This window comes from Aulonocara stuartgranti, assembly GCF_965226115.1.
Source record: "Aulonocara stuartgranti genome assembly, chromosome: 14".
Taxonomy (NCBI): Eukaryota; Metazoa; Chordata; class Actinopteri; order Cichliformes; family Cichlidae; genus Aulonocara; species Aulonocara stuartgranti.
In genome coordinates, this window is record NC_138950.1 from 14,142,662 (window position 1) to 14,168,517 (window position 25,856).

At 39.2% G+C, this 25,856-nt stretch overlaps 2 protein-coding genes across 2 annotated transcripts; both read right to left on the reverse strand.

Moving 5' to 3' along the window:
- Window positions 1-1,454: 1,454 nt before the first annotated feature.
- Window positions 1,455-5,110, reverse strand: LOC309686980 (extracellular calcium-sensing receptor-like; the record flags this gene model as incomplete). The annotated part of the gene is made up of 8 exons (XM_082501649.1): window positions 4,815-5,110; window positions 4,560-4,646; window positions 4,010-4,279; window positions 3,587-3,793; window positions 3,236-3,511; window positions 2,671-2,898; window positions 2,452-2,575; window positions 1,455-2,365 (listed from the first exon to the last, which is right to left on the reverse strand). Exons 1-8 carry the CDS (start codon window positions 5,073-5,075, stop codon window positions 1,455-1,457), a joined length of 2,364 nt encoding a protein of 787 aa, XP_082357775.1. The 5' UTR covers window positions 5,076-5,110.
- A 9,790-nt stretch (window positions 5,111-14,900) lies between these two features.
- LOC309686981 (extracellular calcium-sensing receptor-like) lies at window positions 14,901-20,576 on the reverse strand (the record flags this gene model as incomplete). Its single annotated transcript, XM_082501650.1, has 10 exons — window positions 14,901-15,811; window positions 15,898-16,021; window positions 16,117-16,344; window positions 16,724-16,999; window positions 17,083-17,289; window positions 17,479-17,748; window positions 17,982-18,068; window positions 18,240-18,534; window positions 18,808-18,962; window positions 20,556-20,576. The coding sequence occupies 10 exons, from the start codon at window positions 20,574-20,576 to the stop codon at window positions 14,901-14,903; spliced, it is 2,574 nt and encodes an 857-aa protein (XP_082357776.1).
- Between the last annotated feature and the right edge of the window lie 5,280 nt (window positions 20,577-25,856).

The following is a 25,856-nucleotide window of genomic DNA, read 5'->3' on the forward strand; positions in this document are numbered from 1 at the left end:
CATAGTGATCGTTTGATATATGGACCTGCAGCGGAGTTTAGACCCAGACACGGCTAGTGACGTCAGACTGAACAACCGGATAGTGGCACAAAAATAACGCCATACAGAGCGGGAGGGAGAGAGAGAAAGAGAGCCAGGGACAACAACGTCACATTAGAAAGGTACAATCATCCACAACTATTTCCAGTTGCAGATGATAAAGGATTCAGAAAGTTTATTCATACAGGTCCATATGACAGAATATGCATCTTCTTTTTGTTTTCATATTATAATTTATATTTAATTGTATTGTGGTTTGCAGTGTTTTGTGTTGTGTCACTTAAAATTTGTAAAAGGAAAAAGCTGAAAATTCAAATAGTTAAAAGTTGAAATGTGAATAGTTGGTTTTTGTATTATATGATTTATTTATTACATTTTATGTGGAGTGAATAAATAAAAGTATACTTACGGTGGCCCCTACAGACAAAGCACATACAAACTTCTAATCACGTACAAACCCTGAAGCATGTACAAACTCCAAAACACGCAAAAACTCCAAAACACGTAAAAACACGTACAAACCCCGAAGCACGTACAAACTCCAAAACACGTAAAATCTCAGAAGCACGTAAAAACTCAAAACACGTACAAAAGACAACAGAAGTGCTCCAGGATGCTAGGGGCAGTGTTGAACTTTTGTTACCTAGTGGCTACACAAGCCAGCAAGTACCAACGACCATATTTGGTGTGTGGTAATAACACGTAAATGAACATTTTTTATTTTATTTTTTTTATTTGACTATATATGAATTCTTGTGTATAAATACACAAACAATACACATATGCTTTCATGCTTTCAATTGTGTAATTTAAGTGATCTAGGTAGCTCTGTTTTGGAAGAGTTTGTACGTGTTTTGTCTCTAGGGGCCACCGCATATATTTATATATAAACATTTATAGATAAAACCATTTTTTTTTACATTAGTAATTCCTTTTGTGCGTAATTTTATATTATTGTTAATAACAAATTAATTAAAGCAACAAAACAACCTGAAGAGCCGGTTCGGAGCCGAAAGAGTCGGCTCATTTTAGTGAGCTGAACCGAAAGAGCCGGTTCTCTAAAAAGAGCCGGAAATCCCATCAGTATTGCACAATGCTTCATGTGTTACTGTGTTTTACATCATATACCACAAAAATGGCTGAAGCACAAAATAAAAAGCTTAGTTTAGTAAAAGAATTATAATTACATTTAACTTACATAATAGATACATTTTGACAATGAAGTGTAACACAGTCAGTCAGTTATATTTGAAAAGATTTATTTAAAAGAAAGAAAAGAGGAAAAAGAGTAAATAACTATTATTTAGATTTCTCAAGAGGTTTTAATATTTACATTTATTATTTTTATTAATATATTTTATTTTCTGATTTACTGCACAGAAAATAAAGATGTTTTTAACATAAATGAAAACATTTTATGACACAATCCCACGGCCCATAACAGCTTTCTTTGTGTTCATCTCTGGTCTCAACAGGATTATGTAACATTTGGGTCCAAACAGTGTGATCAAGAGTCCAAAACTTGAAGCAAGAATGGCAAACACCTCCACTGCATCTGCAAGTTTTCCTGGTGAGCTGATATAAGCAGGAACAAAGGCCACCCACACAGCACAGAAGATCAGCATGCTGAATGTGATGAGCTTGGCCTCATTAAAACTATCAGGGAGATTCCTCACCAGGAATGCAATTAGAAAACTGAGGAAAGCCAGCATGCCAATATAACCCAATAACACTGCAAAACCAACAGTGGACCCAACTGAACACTCATACACTATCTTGTCATTGTGGTATTGGGTGTTTTTATGTGGAGTTGGAGAGGAAGAGACAAGCCAGGTAGTGCAGATGGCTGCCTGAATAGATGTAAGAAACAGAACTGTTCCTCTCTGCTGCATAGCACCAAACCACTTCAGACTGGCTCCCCCTCCTGGCTTGGAGGCTTTGAACACAGCCAGAACAACCATGGTTTTTACCAGGATGCATGAGACACACAGCACAAAGCTGATCCCAAATGCTGCATGCCTCATTTGGCATGTCCACATCCTGGGTCGTCCGATGAACAAAAGTGAACACAGGAAACACAACTTAAGTGACATTAATAGCTGGAAACTAAGTTCTGAATTGTTGGCACGTACTATAGGTGTTCTGCGATGGCAGATAAAGATCCCCAGAACAACAGCACATATAAATGTTCCCAGTAAGGAGATTGCTGTCAAACAAATACCCAAAGGGTCATGATAAGAGAGAAACTCTGTTTTCCTAAGAACACAGTGGTCACGCTGTGGGTTTGACCAAAAATCCTCTGGACAACTGGTGCACCCCAAGGAGTCTGACAAAGAAGTGTTGATGTTGAAATGCATACTATATTTCACAGAAATTAAATCAAATATGTCATACAGAAAGACAAAGACCTACTGCTCTTGTTAGTGATCTTTCCCTCAGAACAAGGGATGCAGTCAAAACAGCATTCAGGCTCTCTCTTCCTTCTCACCATGTGGGTACCAGGAGGACAACTCTCACTGCATACTGATCGAGGTGGCTATTGGACATAAAAAATAAATATTTATTGCCTGCTACAATTCTATATACTGTAAATGTCATAAAAGGTACTTGTGAAATAAAAACATATCTAACCTGTTTGGATTCAAAGTTCCAGAAGATTTTGCCTTCATCAAGTGTGAGTTCTTCACCTTTTAAAGCTGTCCTTTTAACCTCACCCACTTTCTGAATTTTAGTGCTTCCATCAGGGAGCCACAACACATTAGTAACATCATAAATTGGTACCACATCACCATTCTCGTCAAATGACACTTGATCGCCAAATGGAGTGGTGAAGTTCACTCTTTCCATGTAATAAACAAGCTGTTTAAAAGGAATGTATAATAAGTAAATTATTTTTTGCTCCAAAACTAATTATAGAACGAATGATTTATTCATAGATGGAGTGTAAAATGATATCACATCTGCCATGGCTCCAGTAACTTTACAGTGCAAACAGTGGCAATTTTTCAGTTCAGTAATCAAATATAATATTATATCTATGGTACCTACATATATAAAGTCATTTATATCTAAGTCTCAATCAACCAAGGCACATTACTAATAATCCTGTATAAAAGTTAATGACCTGAAGTTAATGAAATTCTGAAAGCATGCAAAAACAATTTATCCAAAGGTGGAGTGTAAAATGATAACACACCTGCCAAGGCTCCAGTGACTGCAAAGAGGCACAGCTTTTCCCACTGAAAGGCCCTCTTCCTGGCTTGCACCGCAGCATATCATCAAGGGAATATGCCAGTGCATAAACAGCTTTGTACACATTATACTCAGGCCGCAGGTTGGAAATGTCCAAGTACTCATTGTCCACATTTCCTAGATCTTCCTGTCCAGTGCATAGTGCACCTCCACCTTCCAGCCAGCCTGCTGGAGCTGGAGCAAATCTGCACTGAAATGTAAATTCCCAAAACTGATTCACCTGAAATATTTTGAAAAATGTTTATTACACATTATGAAAATATACACACACAGAGTAAAAGTGTCCAAGTCTCACCAAGCTAATTCCGTAGCTAGTGTTGTGATGTAGATCAGGATGTATTTGCAACAGGAATTCCCTGAGCCCTGGTATTTCTCCTCGGCGAATGGTGATACCCAGTGTGCCACCCAGGTATGGCATAAAGTGAGGTGTTTGGAGCACAGCAGATTCTGTCCAGGCTTCGCTGGCTATCCACTGTAGACCTGTCACATTTTGCCTTACTACCTGTGTATTAAATTAGACCAAATCTATGAAGTAATACTGAGCCTCCAACTTCTTTACTGAAACAGTTTTTGATCTTTAAAATAAATTCTGAATGATTATTTTTCTGTATTCATTTCTGTACTCACAATGATACGTAATATGTGTTTTACACAATTATGAACTATAATTATGAAGACCTCTGTAACTAGTAACTATTAAAGTGTTTTAAAGCGAAACCTCATCCATAAGGTGCATCATGCGACTAGGATCTTCAAAGACAATGACAACTCGAGCTGTAGAGGTTTTCATCACATCAACAATCCTCCGGAGTTCATCTGTGTCTTTGTCCCAGGGTAAAACCTCAGTGTAGGCCAGGCAACCTTCACCAGACACACTCAGCTCAGACTGAAAGGATCTGGCTGCATGAAGTCCATAATCATTATTACTGACAAGCAGACCTGCCCAAGTCCAGCCAAAATGCTTTAGAATCTGGATCATTGCACGTACCTAAGTGAATATAGATTAAAGTGTAAGTGTATTGAAAAGAAGAAACAAAACAAAATTTCTGTGCATAATCTGTCTGTCAGTGTCCACAGAACAGCATTTAAATACAATTGCAATTTAGCTTTATTCTCTGAGATAATAGAGAAAAGAAATAGAGCATAATTCTCAAAACTAATTATTATTATTATTTCTAATATTTTCATATCTGTCTGTGTTCTTCTTTTACACAGATATTGAAACAGACTTTTGTTTTTCCATTTTAATTTTGATGACAAATTTTCACCTGGAAAGTATCACTTGGGATCGTTCTAAAGAAGGATGGATACTTTTGACGGTCACTCAGGCAGGAACATGTGGCATAATAACTCACCTGTGAAAGATATAGACTGCATATGTATATTGTGGAGCTATCCATGTAGAGATATCTTAATTTTGTCATCATGACTGCATTATTTTTTATTTCATAAAATGGTTTTACATTTTCAATGAAATCAACGCAATCCAAGAAAACTGTTACATGGTCAAGCAGAAAACTTACCATAGGTACTCTGTACAAACCTAAGACGTTGGAGATGGCAATAGAAATTGTAGAGGACGGATCACCCACAATCCCTACAACTGGAGGATTTCCAACACATGTATCATCTACTACAATTTGATCCTCTTGACCACTGGCTAATGATAATGCTCCACGGAATCCAATTCCAAGTTCAAAGCAGTTATCATACAGAGTGTATCCCAGAGTCACATTTGGTAGCAGGTTTGAGTTTCTGTTGATCTCATCAATAGCAAATGCCATGGTTTGTGCGAGCTTAAATCCTAGAACATACACACTAAGACGAGAAAAGTTTAATTACTAAAAAGTATAATACAATACAGATTTTTAAAATATAGGAAAATGAGCACAGTGAAAATGTTGCAAAAGGAATAATATTATAAACAATCAAGGAAAGTGAATAACAATTAAAGACATATATTAATGAAAATAAATTTTAAAAGAGAAGATGTTTTGTCTAGTTATTTCAGATATAAAATACATATTCATATTAGGATTAGGTTTGGTGGTTTTCTTTTTCTGTTTTTTTCATTCTGTTTCCCTGTCATAGTTACCCATGGCAAGTAGGCTGTTGTGGCTGCGAGGTAAAAGACAGATCAGGAACACTTGAAAAGAAATGGACTTGAAACAGTCCACCCAGAACCACATCTCCAGTTTTGTGCATCTCATTTAGATGAAACTGTCCCTGCAGCTGACAGGACAAAGAAAACTGAGGAGTGGGTAGAGGAGAAGAAACACAGGAATACAGCAAAACAACCACGACTAAATTGTTTTGCAAAGATAAGCACATGACAGCTTTCTGAATATTTGAGACCAGTCATTAGGTTTTATTGTTTGCCATTCCCTTTTATTGACTTGCTGTGTTGTTTAATCTTGCACACCACCCATCAGGGAAGAAGGAGGTGTATACTTTTCATTTGAGATTGCTTTGTATCCAGGCAAACTCAGGGAACACTGTGAGTAAATTAGTCATCAGTAATAACTCACTGAAGAATTGTCAGAGTAGTTGTTCAGTATTCAGTAGTTGTTTCCGTGTGCATATCAAGTGACATAAAAGACAAATAGCAAAAATAACATCATAATTCATGTACATCAAAGTTCATGTGTAATGTCTCAACAACATCATATTAAAAACTTCAGTCCATATTTGAGTTGAAAGAGAAAACAAAATTTTTGAGGGGACGATAAAAAACATAACAAAAACAAATCCGCATGAGCATGGGCGGGACGGGACATAAAGCTGCATAGGGCAAAAGGAAACTAGAAAACTTAGTGGATGGGGAAGATTGTCCTGAGTATAATTGAAGAACAGCCCAAGGGGACGGCCCAAATGAGAAACTAGACAGTGAAATTTTTCAGGGCTAATGCATGAATGCAAAACACGGGACAAGCAGATCTTCTGTATTCGAAGTGAAAGCCCACCATCTGAGTCCCGATGACCAAGCTATTTACCCTATCTCTAAGGGAGACCCAGGCACCCTTTGAAGGAAACTCATTTCCACAGCTTATATCCACAACCCTTATTTGATCACTACCCAGAGTTCATGGCCATAGGTAAGGGATGTAATGTAAAATGACCTGTAAATTAAAAACTTGCTCAGCTCTTTCTTTACCGCAACAGACTGGTACAGTGTCTGTTCATTTTCCCCAAATCTGTGAATAAATCTCAGGCTCCACTTTCCCCAAACTTGTGAACAAAACTGTTGAGGGGACAACAAATTACTTATTTGATCACTACCAGAGTTCGTGGCCACAGTTGAATAGTTGTAATCTAAATTGACCTGTAAATTAAAAACTTAGCTCAGACTGTACAGTGCCTGTATCATTGCACATGTTTCCCAAATCCATCAGTGAATCTCATGCTCCACTTTCCCCAAACTCGTGAACAAGACCCTAAGATATTTAAAGTAAAGATGAAATCTTGAGGCCATCATAGTGGAGAACATCCACGAGCCTGGACAGACCAAGATATTATGTCCACACTTGCTCACTTTCTCAAACATCCTTGAGAGGATAAAGAGCTTGTCCAGTTTCACAGCCTGGATGAAAACCTCATTGTTCCTCCTGAATCAGAGGTTCAACTAAGAGATAAACCCTGCAGTGTCCTTCACAGTGTCATGATCCCTCAGCTCAGCTCCATTCAAATGTGAAGAAAAAGGCCTAAAATCCAGCCTTTGTGGTAATGTAAGATAGTCCTGTCACAGAGTTTAATGCATGTGCTTTTGGTGATAGTTATTCCTTCTTTAATCAAATAAGGGATCTAATCAAAATATAATCAAGAAGAAATCCACACTCTATCCAGCTGTTTTTGTCTGAGTGTCAGGCTTGAGCATCCAAATTTTTTCAGAATACTCCCTGATTATATTTACAAAGCATCTGCTGTTGCTCAGCTTACTATGTGCTTCAACTGGACTTGTGTTGGATTAGTTTTAGCAAGATTGTTGTCTGGGGGCTTTTTGCCCCCTGGTAGTGTCTGCCATGGCAAATTGGTACTGGGTGAGGGACCAGACAAAGAGCAATTCAGAAGACGACTATGAGAAGACCATCGAGGGGACTGTTCACCCTACTCGAGATAGGGTTACCGGGTGCAGCCCGGGGAGGGTGCCCTAGGGTGAGCGTCTGGTGGTCGGGCCTTAGTCCATGCGGTCTGGCTGGGTGTGGGAGTAGTTCGGAGAGGCTATGGAAAAAGACTTTTGGACTGCCTCAAAGAGATTCTGGCAAACCGTCAGGAGACTCAGGATACACATACAAGGTCCTAAATTATCAGGCCGCATTTTATCTTAATGACCTTATAGTACCGAATCACTCCATTAGGGCACTTTGCTCTCGCACTGGAGGCTTACTTGTTGTTCCTAGAGTATTTAAAAATAGAATGGGAGGCAGAGCCTTCAGTTTTCAGGCCCCTCTTCTGTGGAACCAGCTTCCAGTTTGGATTTGGGAGATAGACACTATCTCTACTTTTAAGATTAGGCTTAAAACTTACCTTTTTTAAAAAAAATCATATACAGTGGGGCAAAAATTTATTTAGTCAGCCACCGATTGTGCAAGTTGCCCCACCTAAAATGATGACAGAGGTCAGTAATTTGCACCAGAGGTACACTTCAACTGTGAGAGACAGAATGTGAAAAAAAAATCCATGAATCCGCATGGTAGGATTTGTAAAGAATTTATTCGTAAATCAGGGTGGAAAATAAGTATTTGGTCAATAACAAAAATACAACTCAATACTTTGTAACATAACCTTTGTTGGCAATAACAGAGGTCAAACGTTTACTATAGGTCTTTACCAGGTTTGCACACACAGTAGCTGGTATTTTTGGCCCATTCCTCCATGCAGATCTTCTAGGCCACTCCAGGACTTTCAAATGCTTCTCACGGAGCCACTCCTTTGTTGCCCGGGCGGTGTGTTTTGGATCATTGTCATGTTGGAAGACCCAGCCTCGTTTCATCTTCAAAGTTCTCACTGATGGAAGGAGGTTTTGGCTCAAAATCTCATGATACATGGCCCCATTCATTCTGTCCTTAACACGGATCAGTCGTCCTGTCCCCTTGGCAGAAAAACAGCCCCATAGCATGATGTTTCCACCCCCATGCTTCACAGTAGGTATGGTGTTCTTGGGATGCAACTCAGTATTCTTCCTCCTCCAAACACGACGAGTTGAGTTTATACCAAAAAGTTCTACTTTGGTTTCATCTGACCACATGACATTCTCCCAATCCTCTGCTGTATCATCCATGTGCTCTCTGGCAAACTTCAGACGGGCCTGGACATGCACTGGCTTCAGCAGCGGAACACGTCTGGCACTGCGGGATTTGATTCCCTGCCGTTGTAGTGTGTTACTGATGGTGACCTTTGTTACTTTGGTCCCAGCTCTCTGCAGGTCATTCACCAGGTCCCCCCGTGTGGTTCTGGGATCTTTGCTCACCGTTCTCATGATCATTTTGACCCCACGGGATGAGATCTTGCGTGGAGCCCCAGATCGAGGGAGATTATCAGTGGTCTTGTATGTCTTCCATTTTCTGATGATTGCTCCCACAGTTGATTTTTTCACACCAAGCTGCTTGCCTATTGTAGATTCACTCTTCCCAGTCTGGTGCAGGTCTACAATACTTTTCCTGGTGTCCTTCGAAAGCTCTTTGGTCTTGGCCATGGCGGAGTTTGGAGTCTGACTGTTTGAGGCTGTGGACAGGTGTCTTTTATACAGATGATGAGTTCAAACAGGTGCCATTCATACAGGTAACGAGTGGGGGACAGAAAAGCTTCTTACAGAAGACGTTACAGGTCTGTGAGAGCCAGAGATTTTCCTTGTTTGAGGTGACCAAATACTTATTTTCCTCCCTGATTTACGAATAAATTCTTTACAAATCCTACCATGTGAATTCATGGATTTTTTTTTCACATTCTGTCTCTCACAGTTGAAGTGTACCTCTGGTGCAAATTACTGACCTCTGTCATCATTTTAAGTGGGGGAACTTGCACAATCGGTGGCTGACTAAATACTTTTTTGCCCCACTGTAGTTAAGGCTGGATCAGGTGACCCTGAATCCTCCCTTAGTTATGCTGCAATAGGTGTAGACTGCTGGGGGGTTTCCATGATGCATTTAGTACTTACTTTTCAGTCACTTTTCTCAATCAGCATGTATTAATAGACCTCTCTACTGATTCAGTAAGAGTACTAGATGCTACAGTTCCTGATAATGCTTTGCTTTAAATGGGGAGAATCTTGAAGGATGGCTGTTATGAGGAAAAGCAACCCAGAAACTTTGTCAGCAGCACACATCGTTGTGTGCCTCAACTGTCGGTCTTTTACCCAAGCTAATCTGCCATTTTTTTCTTCTTAGGTTGGGTTTATGGATTAAAGATCTGATCTAAATTATCATATTAAAAATTGGGACACTTAGTCAGTGGTGGACCTTGGATTCATTGGGTGTTTTGGTCATTATCCCTACACCCTCATCCAAGGAGCCCTGCCAGGGTTGGTCAGGCCCGGAGTGTGTCACTGGTTTATGTTAAATTGTTATCGCTCTTTTTCTTTCTACTGTTTATTTTCTTCTTTTAATTCACTGCAACTGAGAAATAATACTTACCTCTTTAGCATTTACGGAGCCACCATACATACTATGACCATAGCTACTGAACGACACAGGAAGTCATTCCTGCCCATGGCCATCTCCCTGTACAACTCCTCCATCTAATACACTGTAAACACTGCAATAGTTACACCCTTTTTGTGGATGCTCTTTTCTACTCCGTAATATTCATTTCAGTATTCTTGATATTTATTTATAAGCACCTCTGTAAATTCTTGATATTCATATTTGATTGATTTGTATATATTAGTGCTATTTCTTAACCCTTTAAGACCTACCATAGAACCAAGTCTGCCAAAGCTTATCTTTATATTTTTACATGCTGTAGTGCCATTTTTGGGAACATTTGCTATACATCAATACAACCATTATAGCCCAAACTTTAATAATATGTATTCATTAAGTGCATAATAACTACACAAATTGCAAAAAAGTGCAATAAACTACAAAAAAAATTGAAAATCGTTTTTGTTTTGTTTTTTACATATATTTCTAGTTAGAAAAATTTAAGAGGTTTATCCCTCAAAACTGTAAGTACAAAAAAGTTGCACAAAATAGTTTGCAACAACAGGAAATTTATTTTGAGTTTCTTCACAGTTTTACTTTTGAGATACACCAATTTTTATATACTGCAGGAAAAACGAAAATAAATACTACAATGCAAATTTGCAAAACAAACAAAAAAACAGCATGTGCATTTCCAGCAGTGCAACTTGAGTTCTAAGCATCCCAGAAACTATACAGAAAAGCATAAAGTCAAACATGACTTTTAAAAACACCAGTATAGGATTATAAGACCCTGAAGGTAAAAAACTAAATTTTGCACAAAAATGACATCACTTCCAGTTTCGGGCAGGTAATGGCGGACATGCGATAGTTCGCGCTGACGTATATTCCAACGTTTGAAGTGTTATGAACAGCTGGTCAGATTAGCAAAGCATGTTTCTGAAATATTATGTTTTTGTTGCTGTGCTTTTTATGCAATTTTTGCAAAGCTATATGTGGAAGGAAACTGTGACCTAGGACAAGCTGATGACATAAGATGTAAGTACAACTCCTCTGGTTTCATATGCAAAAAAAATTATTGCGCTAGCTCACGTGGTTGCAGTTCTACAGGGATTTAAAAATAGTTGCGCAAAACGGAGTGTGCCCGCTCTGACTGGTTTTAAAGGGTTAAATTTGTAAAATCTGTAACATATTGTATTGTTTAAATAGTTTAGTCTGTTACTGTTATTGTCTTGGAGCAATTGCATCGGACATAATTACCTTAGGAATTAATAAAATATTCTGATTCTTAGACCTAGACTTAGAGCATTTATTGTCATTGTGCAGTTTCTTGCGCAGTGAAATTGGGTAGCTGGACCACAAAGGTGCAAAAGTAAAGAAAACAATATACAACAAGGGGGAAAAAAGCAATATATATGTATACATTTATGTGAGTAAACTATATACATGGTGTATGTGTAGAAACATTGAAACAGAAACATTGTGGGGCCATATACAAGGGCTGTTATATAATATAATATAATATAATATAATATAATAAATAAATAAATAAGGGTGGAGGGGCTAAGGTCATTTAGGGTGGGGATGGTAATTCCACCGAGACCAAAAATATTGCACATGGGCCAAAAATATTGCACAGAACAATGAAAGACTGAGATACTGAACATGGGATGGCAGCAACATAGTTGATCAATAGCAGAATGGTTGTATGGGAGAAGTCTGTTCACATTCTTAGTTTGCATTACGAGTTCTGACAGCCCACGGGAAGAAGCTGAAGATGATGTTGCAGGGGTGCATGGGGGTGCAGTCATTAGTGTAGATGGTGTGTAGGAGTGGACTCAGCACACATCCCTGTAGTGAGCCAGTGCTGAGTGACAGGGTGGATGATCTCTGGTTGCCAACCATGACTGATTGTGAACAGTCTGTGGGAAAGTTCCATACACATATGGGGGGGGGGAGAGTCCAAGTTTACCAGCTTGGCTATAAGAATGTCTGGGATGATGGTATTGAAGGCCGAGCTGAAGTCAATGAAGAGCATCCTTACTGATGTCCCAGGATTCTCCAGGTGATGGAAAGCGGAGTGGAGGGCAGGGACAGTGGCATGTGACAGGGAGAGGTTGAATAGTCTGGTGAACTGAGGAGGCAGCTGGACAGCGCAGGCTTTGAGCACTCTACCAGGTATTCCGTCAGGGCCAGCAGCTTTCCTTTGATTAACTGCGCTGAACACATTGCGAACCTGGTGTTCTTGGAGGCTAAATGTGTGAGGGCTGTGCTCAGAGGAGGCTGTGGGCAGGGTGGTGTGCATGGTGGGGGTGACTGCAGCTTTCTCGAAGCAGGCAAAGGAGTGGTTAAGTTCCTCTGCTAATGAGATGTCCATGTTATCTGTGTTTTTCCCATTGCACTTGTAATTGGTGATGTGTTTCAGGCCCTCTCATACCTTTCTGGAGTTGTTATCAGAGAGGTGATCTGATAGCTTGTTTGAGAAGTCCAGTTTTGCTGCTCTGATGCCTTTTTTAAGGTCTGCTCTTGCTCTGCTGTACATGTCCTGGCCCCCAGATTTGTATGGCGAGCTGCGTGCCTTTAACAATGCCTGAACCGTACTTGTCATCCAGAGTTTACGGTTGGGGTAGACCTTTTCCGTGGTGACAGTGTCCATGCAGTGCGTGATGTAACCCAGATGTGTGAGTCTCTAGGCCATCATGTTCAAAGACACTCCACTCTGTGAGGGCAAAAGAGTCCTGCAATTGAGCACGAGCTTCCTCAGAAAAGGTGCTAATGGTTCTGATGGTGGGCTTTGTTCTTTTCCTGAGTGGTGTGTATGCCAGGACGATGAGCAGAGAGAGGTGGTCGGACATACTCAGGTGGGGGAGGGGAAAAGATCTGAAGGCTTGCTTAATATTTGAGTAAACATGGTCCAAGGTGTTATTCCCTCTTGTAGGGCATTAGGGGTTAGGGTTGAAATCCCCTGCAATGATACTCCCTCTGGATATTCCCATTTCTTTTTGGAGATTGTGTCGTGCAGGTAGGCAAGGGCTGAGCTAGCTTTAGCGTCTGGTGGTAAGTGGACTGCTGTTATTAGGACTGCAGGCAGTTCTCTGGGCAAGTAGAAGGGTCTGCACATGACAGACATTGCCTCTATGCCTGGGGAGCAGACTGTGGTGATGATCTTAGTGTTTGTGCACCAGTTGTTATGTGTGTAAATGCACAATCCTCCTCCTTGGCTTTTCCCCGCTGTAGTCTTTCTGTCACTGCGGTGCATTGTGTGACCTGATAGCTGCATCGAGGCGTCGGGGATTCCCTATCGTAGCCATGTCTCTGTGACAACCAGGACACAACAGTTGCGTAGAAGTTGCTGTGCTGTGAGAAGTAGGTTCAGTTCGTCTATTTTTTTGATGACCAACCGTGCGTTGGTCAGGAAGATGCTCGGGAGCTGTAGTTTGAAAGGCTGCTTCTTTATCGTAGCTAGCAGTCCCGTCCGGCACTCCTGCTTTTGTTTGCGTTCCTTCCGCCACATGCATTTCTTGGCAGACCCAATAAGAATCCACAGAGCACCGAATTTTCTCACTATCTCCAGGAGTATGTTGTGCATCCTCTGATAATCACTGGTAATGGGGATCTGGCTGTTGCATCGAATGTTGCATAATTCCAGATGGCGGTAGGTAAATTTGGCTTTACAGTAAGAAAAACAAAAGAAAAAGAAATGTGGAAAAAAGAAAAAGAAAAGCACCTAAGTGGAGAGCATAGAGCTGCTGCATCTGTGCGCGCCGCCATCTTGCACTACTCCCAGTTCTTAATGGGAGATAAACTCTGGATGACACGCTTCTTACAGTCTGTTTGGAGAGACCTTCTAGGTAACTGTTGGAGAGCCTTGTGTCTCTGGGAGCCTGGAATTGTCACTATAGTTAAGTATTGATTGTAGCACATTTTGAAATGGAAACCTGTATTTGTCATGATCCTGGGTCCTTTTGACCCAGCGTTTTGGGTTTTCTCTTCGTGATTTTGGTTCTGTTCTTCCTCTGGTTAGTGTTTACTCTGTTCTGTGCCCGTATTTTGAAATGGAAACCTGTATTTGTCATGATCCTGGGTCCTTTTGACCCAGCGTTTTGGGTTTTCTCTTCGTGATTTTGGTTCTGTTCTTCCTCTGGTTAGTGTTTACTCTGTTCTGTGCCCGTATGTTCCTGTATCTAGTCCGCGTTTCTTAGTTTGTGTCCTTTCATGTGTAAGTTCCTGTTTTATTGTGAAGGTCTGTGTCTTATGTGAGTGTTTTCATTTTGCCTCCCTAGTCTCGTCATGTTAATCACTCCCAGCTGTGTTCCCACCTGTATGTAATCTCCCTGTGTTCTCTGAGTGTATTTAAGTTGTGTCTTCTGTCATAGTAATTGCTGGTTCGTCTGTGTTGTTTCCCCTCGGTCTCCCTGCGTCTCTCCGTATGTATTTCCCCGGACCTCCCTGCATCTTCGTTTCTGGTTTGTCTTATTAGTTTACCCAGTTTAGGTTTCTAGTTTCATGTTTTGCCACCCTTGCTGTTCGTATTGACCCACTATTATAAATAAACACTCACCTGCACCAGAACTGCCGCCCTTTTGCCCCGCAAACCGTGACAGTATTAGTTGTTTTCTTGAAATGATCAGCATGGTTTTGATCATGATCAGTTCAAGACAGACCAAATATGCAAAAATATATATTAGAACTGCTAAATGAATTCAAGTTGAAAGCGTAGTTTATTAAAAGAGTTTCAATTATATTTAATTTCCGTAATAGGTAAATTTTACAGTGCAGTGTAACAAAGTCAATGCTTCTCTTTGAAAAGTCTGGTTGTTTTGTATGTAAACTGCATTTTAAAAGAACAACAACAAAAAAAACGACTAAATAACTGTCTTTAATATTTAACATTTGTTCATTTTAATTGTTTATTTAATTTTCGGTCAATAGAGTGCAAATAATTTTTTTTTTTGACTTGAACTGAAAATTTTATGACACAATGCCACGGCCCATAACAGCTTTCTTTGTGTTCATCTCTGGTCTCAACAGGATTATGTAACATTTGGGTCCAAACAGTGTGATCAAGAGTCCAAAACTTGAAGCAAGAATGGCAAACACCTCCACTGCATCTGCAAGATTTCCTGGTGAGCTGATATAAGCAGGAACAAAGGCCACCCACACAGCACAGAAGATCAGCATGCTGAATGTGATGAGCTTGGCCTCATTAAAACTATCAGGGAGATTCCTCACCAGGAATGCAATTAGAAAACTGAGGAAAGCCAGTATGCCAATATAGCCCAATAACACTGCAAAACCAACAGTGGACCCAACTGAACACTCATACACTATCTTATCATTGTGGTATTGGGTGTTTTTATGTGGAGTTGGAGAGGAAGAGACAAGCCAGGTAGTGCAGATGGCTGCCTGAATAGATGTAAGAAACAGAACTGTTCCTCTCTGCTGCATTGCACCAAACCACTTCAGACTGGCTCCCCCTCCTGGCTTGGAGGCTTTGAACACAGCCAGAACAACCATGGTTTTTACCAGGATACATGAGACACACAGCACAAAGCTGATCCCAAATGCTGCATGCCTGAGTTGGCATGTCCACATCCTGGGTCGTCCAATGAACAAAAGTGAACACAGGAAACACAACTTAAGTGACATTAATAGCTGGAAACTAAGTTCTGAATTGTTGGCACGTACTATAGGTGTTCTGCGATGGCAGATAAAGATCCCCAGAACAACAGCACATATAAATGTTCCCAGTAAGGAGATTGCTGTCAAACAAATACCCAAAGGGTCATGATAAGAGAGAAACTCTGTTTTCCTAAGAACACAGTGGTCACGCTGTGGGTTTGACCAAAAATCCTCTGGACAACTGGTGCACTCCAAGGAGTCTGACAAAGAAGGGTTGATGTTGAAATGCATACTATATTTCACAGAAATTAAATCAAATATGTCATACAGAAAGACAAAGACCTACTGCTCTTGTTAGTGATCTTTCCCTCAGAACAGGGGATGCAGTCAAAACAGCATTCGGGCTCTCTCTTCCTTCTCACCATGTGGGTACCAGGAGGACAACTCTCACTGCATACTGATCGAGGTGGCTATTGGACATAAAAAATAAATATTTATTGCCTGCTACAATTCTATATACTGTAAATGTCATAAAAGGTAGTTGTGAAATAAAAACATATCTAACCTTTTTGGATTCAAAGTTCCAGAAGATTTTGCCTTCATCAAGTGTGAGTTCTTCACCTTTTAAAGCTGTCCTTTTAACCTCACCCACTTTCTGAATTTTAGTGCTTCCATCAGGGAGCCACAACGCATTAATAACATCATAAATTGGTACCACATCACCATTCTCGTCAAATGACACTTGATCGCCAAATGGAGTGGTGAAGTTCACTCTTTCCATGTAATAAACAAGCTGTTTAAAAGGAATGTATAATAAGTAAATTATTTTTTGCTCCAAAACTAATTATAGAACCAATGATTTATTCATAGATGGAGTGTAAAATGATATCACATCTGCCATGGCTCCAGTAACTTTACAGTGCAAACAGTGGCAATTTTTCAGTTCAGTAATCAAATATAATATTATATCTATGGTGCCTACATATATAAAGTCATTTATATCTAAGTCTCAATCAACCAAGGCACATTACTAATAATCCTGTATAAAAGTTAATGACCTCCATGACTTAAATGACTACTTTTGCTCACAAGTATGGCAAATCCCTTTTCAGAAATTCTGAAAGCATGCAAAAACAATGTGTTCAAAGGTGGAGTGTACAATGATAACACACCTGCCATGGCTCCAGTGACTGCAAAGAGGCACAGCTGTTCCCACTGAAAGGCCCTCTTCCTGGCTTGCACCGCAGCATGTCATCAAGGGAATATGCCAGTGCATAAACAGCTTTGTACACATTATACTCAGTTCGTAGGTTGGAAATGTCCAAGTACTCATTGTCCACATTTCCTAGATCTTCCTGTCCAGTGCATTGTGCACCTCCACCTTCCAGCCAGCCTGCTGGAGCTGGAGCAAATCTGCACTGAAATGTAAATTCCCAAAACTGATTCACCTGAAATATTTTGAAAAATGTTTATTACACATTATGAAAATATATAATTGTTGTGACACACAGTAAAAATGTTCAAGTCTCACCAAGCTATTTCCGTAGCTACTGTTGTGATGTAGATCAGGATGTATTTGCAACAGAAAATCCCTGAGCCCTGGTATCTCTCCTTGACGAATGGTGATACCAAGTATACCACCCAGGTATGGCATAAAGTGAGGTGTTTGGAGCACAACAGATTCTGTCAAGGCCACGCTGGCTATCCACTGTAGACCTGTCACATTTTGCCTTACTACCTGTGAATTAAATTAGACCAAATCTATGAAGTAATACTGAGCCTCCAACTTCTTTACTGAAACAGTTTCTGAATTATTACATTTTTGTACTCATTTCTGTACTGACAATGATACGTAATATGTGTTTTACACAATATAATTATGAAGACCTCTGTAACTACTAATCATTAAAGTGTTTTAAAGTGAAACCTCATCTATAAGGTGTATTATGCGACTAGGATGTTCAAAGACAATGACAACTCGAGCTGTAGAGGTCTTCATCACATCAACAATCCTCCTGAGTTCATCTGTGTCTTTGTCCCAGGGCAAAACCTCAGTGTAGGCCAGGCAACCTTCACCAGACACACTCAGCTCAGACTGAAAGAATCTGGCTGCATGAAGTCCATAATCATCATCAGTGACGAGCAGACCTGCCCAAGTCCAGCCAAAATGCTTTAGAATCTGGATCATTGCACGTACCTAAGTGAATACAGATTAAAGTGTAAGTGCATTGAAAAGAAAAGAAATACTTTAAATATAATTGCAATTTAGCTTTATTCTTTGACACAATACAGAAACAAAATAGAGCACAATTCTCAAAACTAAGTATATTATTATTTCTAATATTTTCATATCTGTCTGTGTTCTTCTTTTACACAGATATTGAAACATACTTTTGCGTTTCCATTTTAATTTTGATGACAAATTTTCACCTGGAAAGCATCACTTGGGATCGTTCTAAAGAAGGATGGATACTTTTGACGGTCACTCAGGCAGGAACATGTGGCATAATAACTCACCTGTGAAAGACACAGACTGTATATTCAGGAGCTATCCATGTAGAGATATCTTAACTTTGTCATCATGACTGCATTATTAGTATTAGTTTTGTTTTCATAAAATGGTTTTACATTTTTAATTAAATCAAATTAATCCAAGAAAACTGTTACATGGTCAAGCAGAAAACTTACCATAGGTACTCTGTACAAGCCTAAGACGTTGGAGATTGCAATAGAATTTGTAGAGGTCGAATCACCCACAACCCCTATGACTGGAGGATTTCCAACACATGTATCATCTACTACAATTTGATCCTCTTGACCACTGGCTAATGATAATGCTCCACGGAATCCAATTCCAAGTTCAAGGCAGTTATCATAAAGAGTGTATCCCAGAGTCACATTTGGTAGCAGGTTTGAGTTTCTATTGATCTCATCAATAGCAAATGCCATGGTCTGTGCGGACTTAAATCCTAGGACATACACACTAAGACAAGAAAATTTTAATTACTAATATATATAATACAACACAGGTTTTAAATTACAAGTAAACGAGTGCCTTTTGAAAAAGTTGCAAAAGTAGAAATATTATAAACAATTAAGGATACTGAATAACAATTAAAGACATATATTAAGAAAAAAATGAAAAAGAAGACGCATTGTTTAGTTATTTCAGATACAAAATACATATTTATACTGGCACTAAGTTTGACAGTTTTTTTATTCTATTTTTTTCCTGCTTTTTCACTGTCCTTGTTACCCATGGCAAGTAGGCTGTTGTGGCAGCGAGGTAAAAGACAGATCAGGAACACTTGAAAAGAAATGGACTTGAAACAGTCCACCCAGAACCACATCTCCAGTTTTGTGCATCTCATTTAGATGAAACTGTCCCTGCAGCTGACAGGACAAAGAAAACTGAGGAGTGGATAGAATAGAAAAAACATAGGAACACAGCAAAACAACCACGACTAAATTGTTTCGCAAAGATGAGCACATGACAGCTTTCTGAATTGTTGAGATCAGTCATTAGGTTTTATTGTTTGCCATTCCCTTTTATTGACTTGCTGTGTTGTTTAATCTTGCACACCACCCATCAGGGAAGAAGGCGGAGTATACTTTTCATTTGAGATTGCTTTGTATCCAGGCAAACTCAGGGAACACTCTGTGAGTAAATTAGTCATCAGTAATAACTCACTGAAGAATTGTCAGAGTAGCAGGTGTTTCTGTGTGCATATCAAGTGACACAAAAGAAGAATAGCAAAAATGACATAACATTATTCATGTACAGTAAAGTTAATGTGGAATGTACAACAACATCAAATTAAAGAGTTTCAGTCCATATTTGATTTGAAAGAGAGGGACAACAAATTACTTATTTGATCACTACCCAGAGTTCGTGGCCACAGTTGAATAGTTGTAATCTAAATTGACCTGTAAATTAAAAACTTAGCTCAGACTGTACAGTGCCTGTATCATTGCACATGTTTCCCAAATCCGTCAGTGAATCTCATGCTCCACTTTCCCCAAACTCGTGAACAAGACCCTAAGACATTTAAATCCCTTCGATTGGGGTAGTAATTTGTCCCAGATGGTGTTGGCATTCCACCTTTTCCGGCTGAGAACTATGGTCTCTGACTTGGGGGTGCTGATTTTCACACTTGGCTGCAAACCACTCCAATGCAAGTTGGAAGTCACCACCTGATTAAGCAAACAGTAACACATCATCTGCAAAAAGTAAAGATGAAATCCTGAGGCCATCATAGTGGAGAACATCCACCAGCCTGGACAGACCAAGATATTCTGTCAACGCTTGCCCACTTTCTCAAACATCCTTGAGATAAAGACTTATCCAGTTCGACAGCCTGGATGAAAACCTCATTGCTCCTCCTGAATCAGAGGTTCAGCTAACAGATAGACCCTCCAGTATGCTGGTACAGACTTTCCCAGTGTCATGATCCCTCAGCTTAGTTTCATCCACACATGAAGCAAAAGGCCTAAAATCCAGCCTTTGTGGGTGTAATTTAACACAGTCCCATGACAGAGTTTAATGCAGGGGTGTCCAAACTTTTTGCAAAGAGGGCCAGATTTGGGAAGGTGAGAATGTGTGGGGGCCAACCATTCAGCCTGAAATATTTTGAATCATTAACATTAAATGCAAATGAATGACCTTATATTTCTTTCCTTTTTTCACACACAAATTTTATTATAATTTTTTTATTATGAATTATTTATTATTAAATGTTTTTACCAAAATAATGTATTCGAAAAACACAAAATGAAGAAAAATTAAACATCTAAATTCAAAACATGTGAACAGGAAAAAAACATTAAGAGTTAACTTTTTCAAAAGTGCAAAACATTGTGGGCCATATAAATCTGTACATCACTCGTTCTTTAGTTGTCTTGTTTTGTTTTATTGACCATCATTTTGACCACTTTTTTTTACCATCACGGGTTTTTTTTTTTTTACTTTGTTACAGACTAGGGTTGTTAATCCATTTCTCTCACCAGCCATGGCAGGTGCGCCATCCGTAATAATACCAGTGACTTTATTCCATGGTAGTTTCATGTCATCTACAGCGGAACAAACAGCAGCAAATAAATCTGTTCCTCTTTTTTGGTCCTTAAGGCTCTGAAGGTCAAGTAGCCTCATTGTTCCGACACACAACACAAAACTATCCACAATACTACACACTAACTACACAAGACAACACATTAACTACACACTCCAAAGATGCTAAATGTCACAAATCTCTCACATCTCAAAACTCGCTCTCTTTTTTTCTGCTGTCTCTCTCTCTCTCTTGCCGTCACTCCTAAAACTTCCCCCTCTTCCTAAACGACCAAATGTCATGTTGCCATATCATTTTTTGATTGGTCGACATGGTGCGTTTTTCCACCAACACGAACAGGCTGTTTTTTGTTTTATTTTTTACATTTTTTGGTCATAAGCAGAGCGTGCTTGCCAGCACTGTCCTTAGAGATTAAACGTGGCGAAACTATTCAGGAAAAAACTCCGCATATGTATTGTTTATCATGACTGTGATTTTATGTGGCCTATCAGCACAATTTAAAAGCTGGTATATATTACCTTGTTGTTTTTTAATCTTAAAGTGGTCATGTGATTGGCTTACCATGACTACTTTATTCTTCCTCAGTCAAACAACAACACTCATGCGATTGTTTTGCCCCCTTAGCTCCAGATGTTGTGCCAAAAAGTGATCATCTGCTAGAAAATGATTGCTGTCCACAGCTACATCTGTGCAACTGATGGTGCAGTAAGCTGAAGACAGCTTCAACCGACTGTTTGTTGAAAAATAGTAACGTGACTGCACCGCGTTTTCTTGTTAGTAACGGCAACGGTGTTGTAATAATAGGAATAGTAATTAGTTAGATTACTCGTTACTGAAAAAAGTAACGCCGTTACTTGTTACGCCGTTATTCCCATCACCGGTTACGAGCCAGGCAAACATTGGCAAACTCTTGCTTCTTCTCAGGACAAATGTTCTCCACCATTTTCATCACACAGTCTTTAATGAATTCACTATCAGAAAAAGGTTTGCAGTGCTTGGCAATCAGCTTGCCTTTGCGCCATTTTCATGTAACTCATGGGCACTTGTAGAAAAAGTGCTGTGTTAAAACAGCTTCGAGTTGCTTCAATTTTTTACCATGTTCTTTCCCAGTTAGCTTGTCGTAGATAGCGTATTTCGTCTGGTAGTGCCTCTTAATATTGAATTCCCTGAAAACAGCCACAGTATCTTGGCAGATTTTTTAACTTTGCTCTGCTCATTGCTGACATGCAGGACTGGAACTTGGAGGAAGTCTTGGGACGTTTCTACCTCCTCAAAAGGATTTCATCCTGTATGGCTAGAAGAATTCATCTACAGCTGATGTGTTCCCTCTATCCTCGACTATAACCTCATCAAAACTGGAAGTAGCATTAGCAAAAGGTTTTTAGAATTTTTACTTTTTTCAAAATGTTTAATTTTAAAATAATTTGATTATACAGTTGCTATTACCTGATTGAGCTTTTTGCTTGTCCCTGATAAATTGAATATAATTGAGTATTAAAATACAGTTATTTGAGGTTCTTATCTGCTATTCTACCCTTTAACCCTTTAAGACCTACCATAGAACCAAGAACCAGAGCTTACTTTATACTTTTACATGCTGTAGTTCCATTTTTGGGAGCATTTCAAGTTGCTATACATCAATACAACTGTTATAGCCCATATTTTAATAATATGTATGCATTAAGTCCATAGTAACTACAAAAATTGCAAAAAACTGCAGTAAACTAAAAAAAAAATTTGAAAATCGTTTTTGTTTGTTTTTTTTATATATATATTTCTACCTGGAGAAATTTAAGAGGTTTATTCCTCAAAACTGTAAATACAAAAAAGTTGCACAAAATAGTTTACAACAACAGGAAATTTATTTTAAGTGTCTTCATAGTTTTATTTTTGAAATACACCAATTTTTATATATTGCAGGAAAAACGAAAATAAATATTATAATGCAAATTTGCAAAAAAAAAACAAGCATATGCATCAAAATAAACTATTTCCAGCAGTGCAATATGAGTCCTAAGCATCCCAGAAACAACACAGAAAGTCATAAAGTCAAACATAACTTTTAACTCATTCACTGCCATTGACGTCTATAGCTGTCAATTGCAGTGAATGAGTCAATGGGTTTAACTCATTCACTGCCAATGGCTGGCAGTGAATGAGTTAAAAACACCAGTATAGGCTCATAAGGCCTTGATGGTAAAAAACCAAATTTCCGCAAAATGACGTCACTTCCGGTTTTGGGCAAGACATGGCGGACATGCGATAGTTCGCGCTGATGGACGTAGGAAGTGTTACAAACGGCTGATCAGATCGGCAAAGCGTGTTTCTGGAATATTATGTTTTTATTGCTGCAAGTGCTTTTTATGCAGTTTTTACAAAGCTATATGTGGAAGGAAACCGTGACCTAGGACAAGCTGATGGCATAAGATGTAAGTACAACTCCTCTGGTTTCATATGCAAAACAAAATTATTGCGCTAGCTTACGTGGTTGCAGTGCTACCGGGATTTAAAAATAGTTACACAAAACAGAGCGTGCCCGCTCCGACCGGCTTTAAAGGGTTAATGTTGAATTCTCTCACAGCTGCTTTATTCCCATATTGTTGCAGTATATTAATGACTAAAGTGGATTATTTCAGTTGTTCTCCTGACTGAAGTTTGGTCCATTTACAGCATCCTGCCATGCGATTGCATTTGTTCTCCCAATAATTTTTATAGAGTGGAAAAAAGTTAGCGTTCATCCTCCAGCTTCACTGTTTATGTTATGCTAACATAGTTGTGTTGCTATCAATCACGTAGCACATCCTTATATACCAGCTAACCCAACTTCAGTAACCCTAAAAAAGTCACTGCTGTTTAGTTTTCTGTATTCATTTATGTTGGAAGTGATAGCAGAGTTGTACGTTTTAATTTTTTCAGAAATCTCTCAGTCAGAACATGGCATATCATGTTTAGGTGGAAACTAGCGAGGTAACTTCCTGCTAACTTCTAACTCTGTTAAATTAAAAAAATTCTGTTTTCATGAATGCCTGGATGTTAAACTTTATTGTTATACCTGGTAAAGCAGCAACGCTGACCATTTTATTAAAGATTAAAGAATTTAGACAGTTTTTAACTCTCAATGATGCTGCAGTGTTTGTTTGACTTTGGGACCTGAAGCGGACAGAGTTTTGGACCCAGATTAGGCTCCTGACTATGGTAGCCGTAATGCTCAGACAATCCATCAAGTGGTGCAACTTTGTAGTTTACCAAAGTCATACTAAAACATTTTTTGACAGTGTTTTGAATGGTGTGTACCACATAAAATTGGTTCGAGGTCAGTAAGCACAACCAGAATTCATACATAAGGCACGCCAGATTATACGACACACTGTCGACTTTTGAGAAAATTAAAGGATTTTGACTGCACCTTATTCTGCAGAAAATACGGTACACAGAAGAAAATAATATATCACAATATGGATTTTAGGCCATATTGCCCCCAGCCCTAGTAGTGTCTGAGAGGTGGCTGTTTTCCAAGGTAAAGAAAATGCTGGATGATACCCCCCACCCACTCCATGACATGCTGGCTAGTCACAGGAGCACAATGAGTGAGAAACTGAGATTGCCAAAGAGCACCACTGAACAATGCAGGAAATCATTCCTGCCCGTGGCCATCTCCCTGTACAACTCCTCCACCTAATATACTGTAAACACTGCAATAGTTACACCCTTTTTGTGCATGCTCTTTTCTACTCTGTAATATCCTTGTAAATATTCTCGATATTTATTTAAAATCACCTCTGTTAACTCTTGATATTTATAATTGAGTGATTTGTATATATTAGTCCTATTTCTTAAATTTGTAAAAATCTGTAATATATTATATTGTTTAAATTGTTTAAACTGTTGCTGTTACTGTCTTGGGGAAACTGTAACCCACATAATTTCCTTAGGGATTAATAAAGTATGCTAGTATTCTGAATCTGGTTTGGAGATAAACTCTCTGGATGAGAATCTTTTTAGAGTATCTTTGGAGAGACCTAAGAAAACTGTTGGAGAGCTTTGTGTGTCTGGGAGCCTGGCATTGTCACTACTCTTAAGTTCTGATTGTCGCACATTTTAAACTGAAAATAATCTGCACTGAAGTTTGAAAGTTGAGACCTGTATTTGAGTCCTGCCTGAGTTGTTTTCGTGAAATGATCAGCATGGTTTTGATCACCATCAGTTCAAGACAGACCAAATACAAGAATATAGAGTAAAACTGCTAAATGAATCCAACTTGAAAGCTTAGTTTATTAAAATAATTTCAATTACATTTAACTTCCTTAACCTCCTAGGACCTAGCGTCCACATATGTGGACATCACATTTTGGGTTGGCTAGACCAAAATAATAGGCAGCACGGTGGCACGGTGGTTAGCGCTGTTGCCGCACAGCAAGAAGGTCCTGAGTTCAATTCCAACACCAGGCCGGGGTCTTTCTGTGTGGAGTTTGCATGTTCTCCCCGTGTTTGCGTGGGTTCCCTCCGGGTACTCCGGCTTCCTCCCACCGTCCAAAGACATGCAGCTTGTGGGGATAGGTTAATTGGAAAATCCAAATTGTCACTAGGTGTGAATGTGCGAATGAATGTGAGTGCGAATGGTTGTCTGTCCCTGTGTGTTGGCCCTGCGACAGACTGGCGACCTGTCCAGGGTGTACCCTGCCTCTTGCCCTATGACAGCTGGGATAGGCTCCAGCGCCCCCCGCGACCCTGAAAAGGATAAGCGGAAGCGAATGGATGGATAGACCAAAATACTAAATTTTGCTCTACAAGGGCCTGATTTCCACATGTAAGGACGTTATACTTCCACTGTTCTATTGAAATTTAAAACAAATGTCCTCATATGTGGATCTCATTTTTCTCAGACACAAACATCAGGTCAAAAAAATATATCTGGCAATTCTTTGGTTCTTTGGTTTTTCATTCATCAGGTCCCAATCAGCCCAAATAGCAAAGATAAATTAAAAATGCATGCCGTGAAAGAGTTTGGGTCTTAGGAGGTAAATAGGTTAATTTTACAGTGGAGTGTCAAAAAGTCAATGCTTCTCTTTGAAAAGTGTGGTTGTTTTGTATTTAAACTGCATTTTAAAAGAACAGCAACCAAAAGACGACTAAATAACTGTCTTTAATATTTAATATTTGTTAATTGTATTTGTTTATTTAATTTTTGGCCTAAACTGTGCAAAATAAAAAATCCTTTTGACATAAACTGAAAATT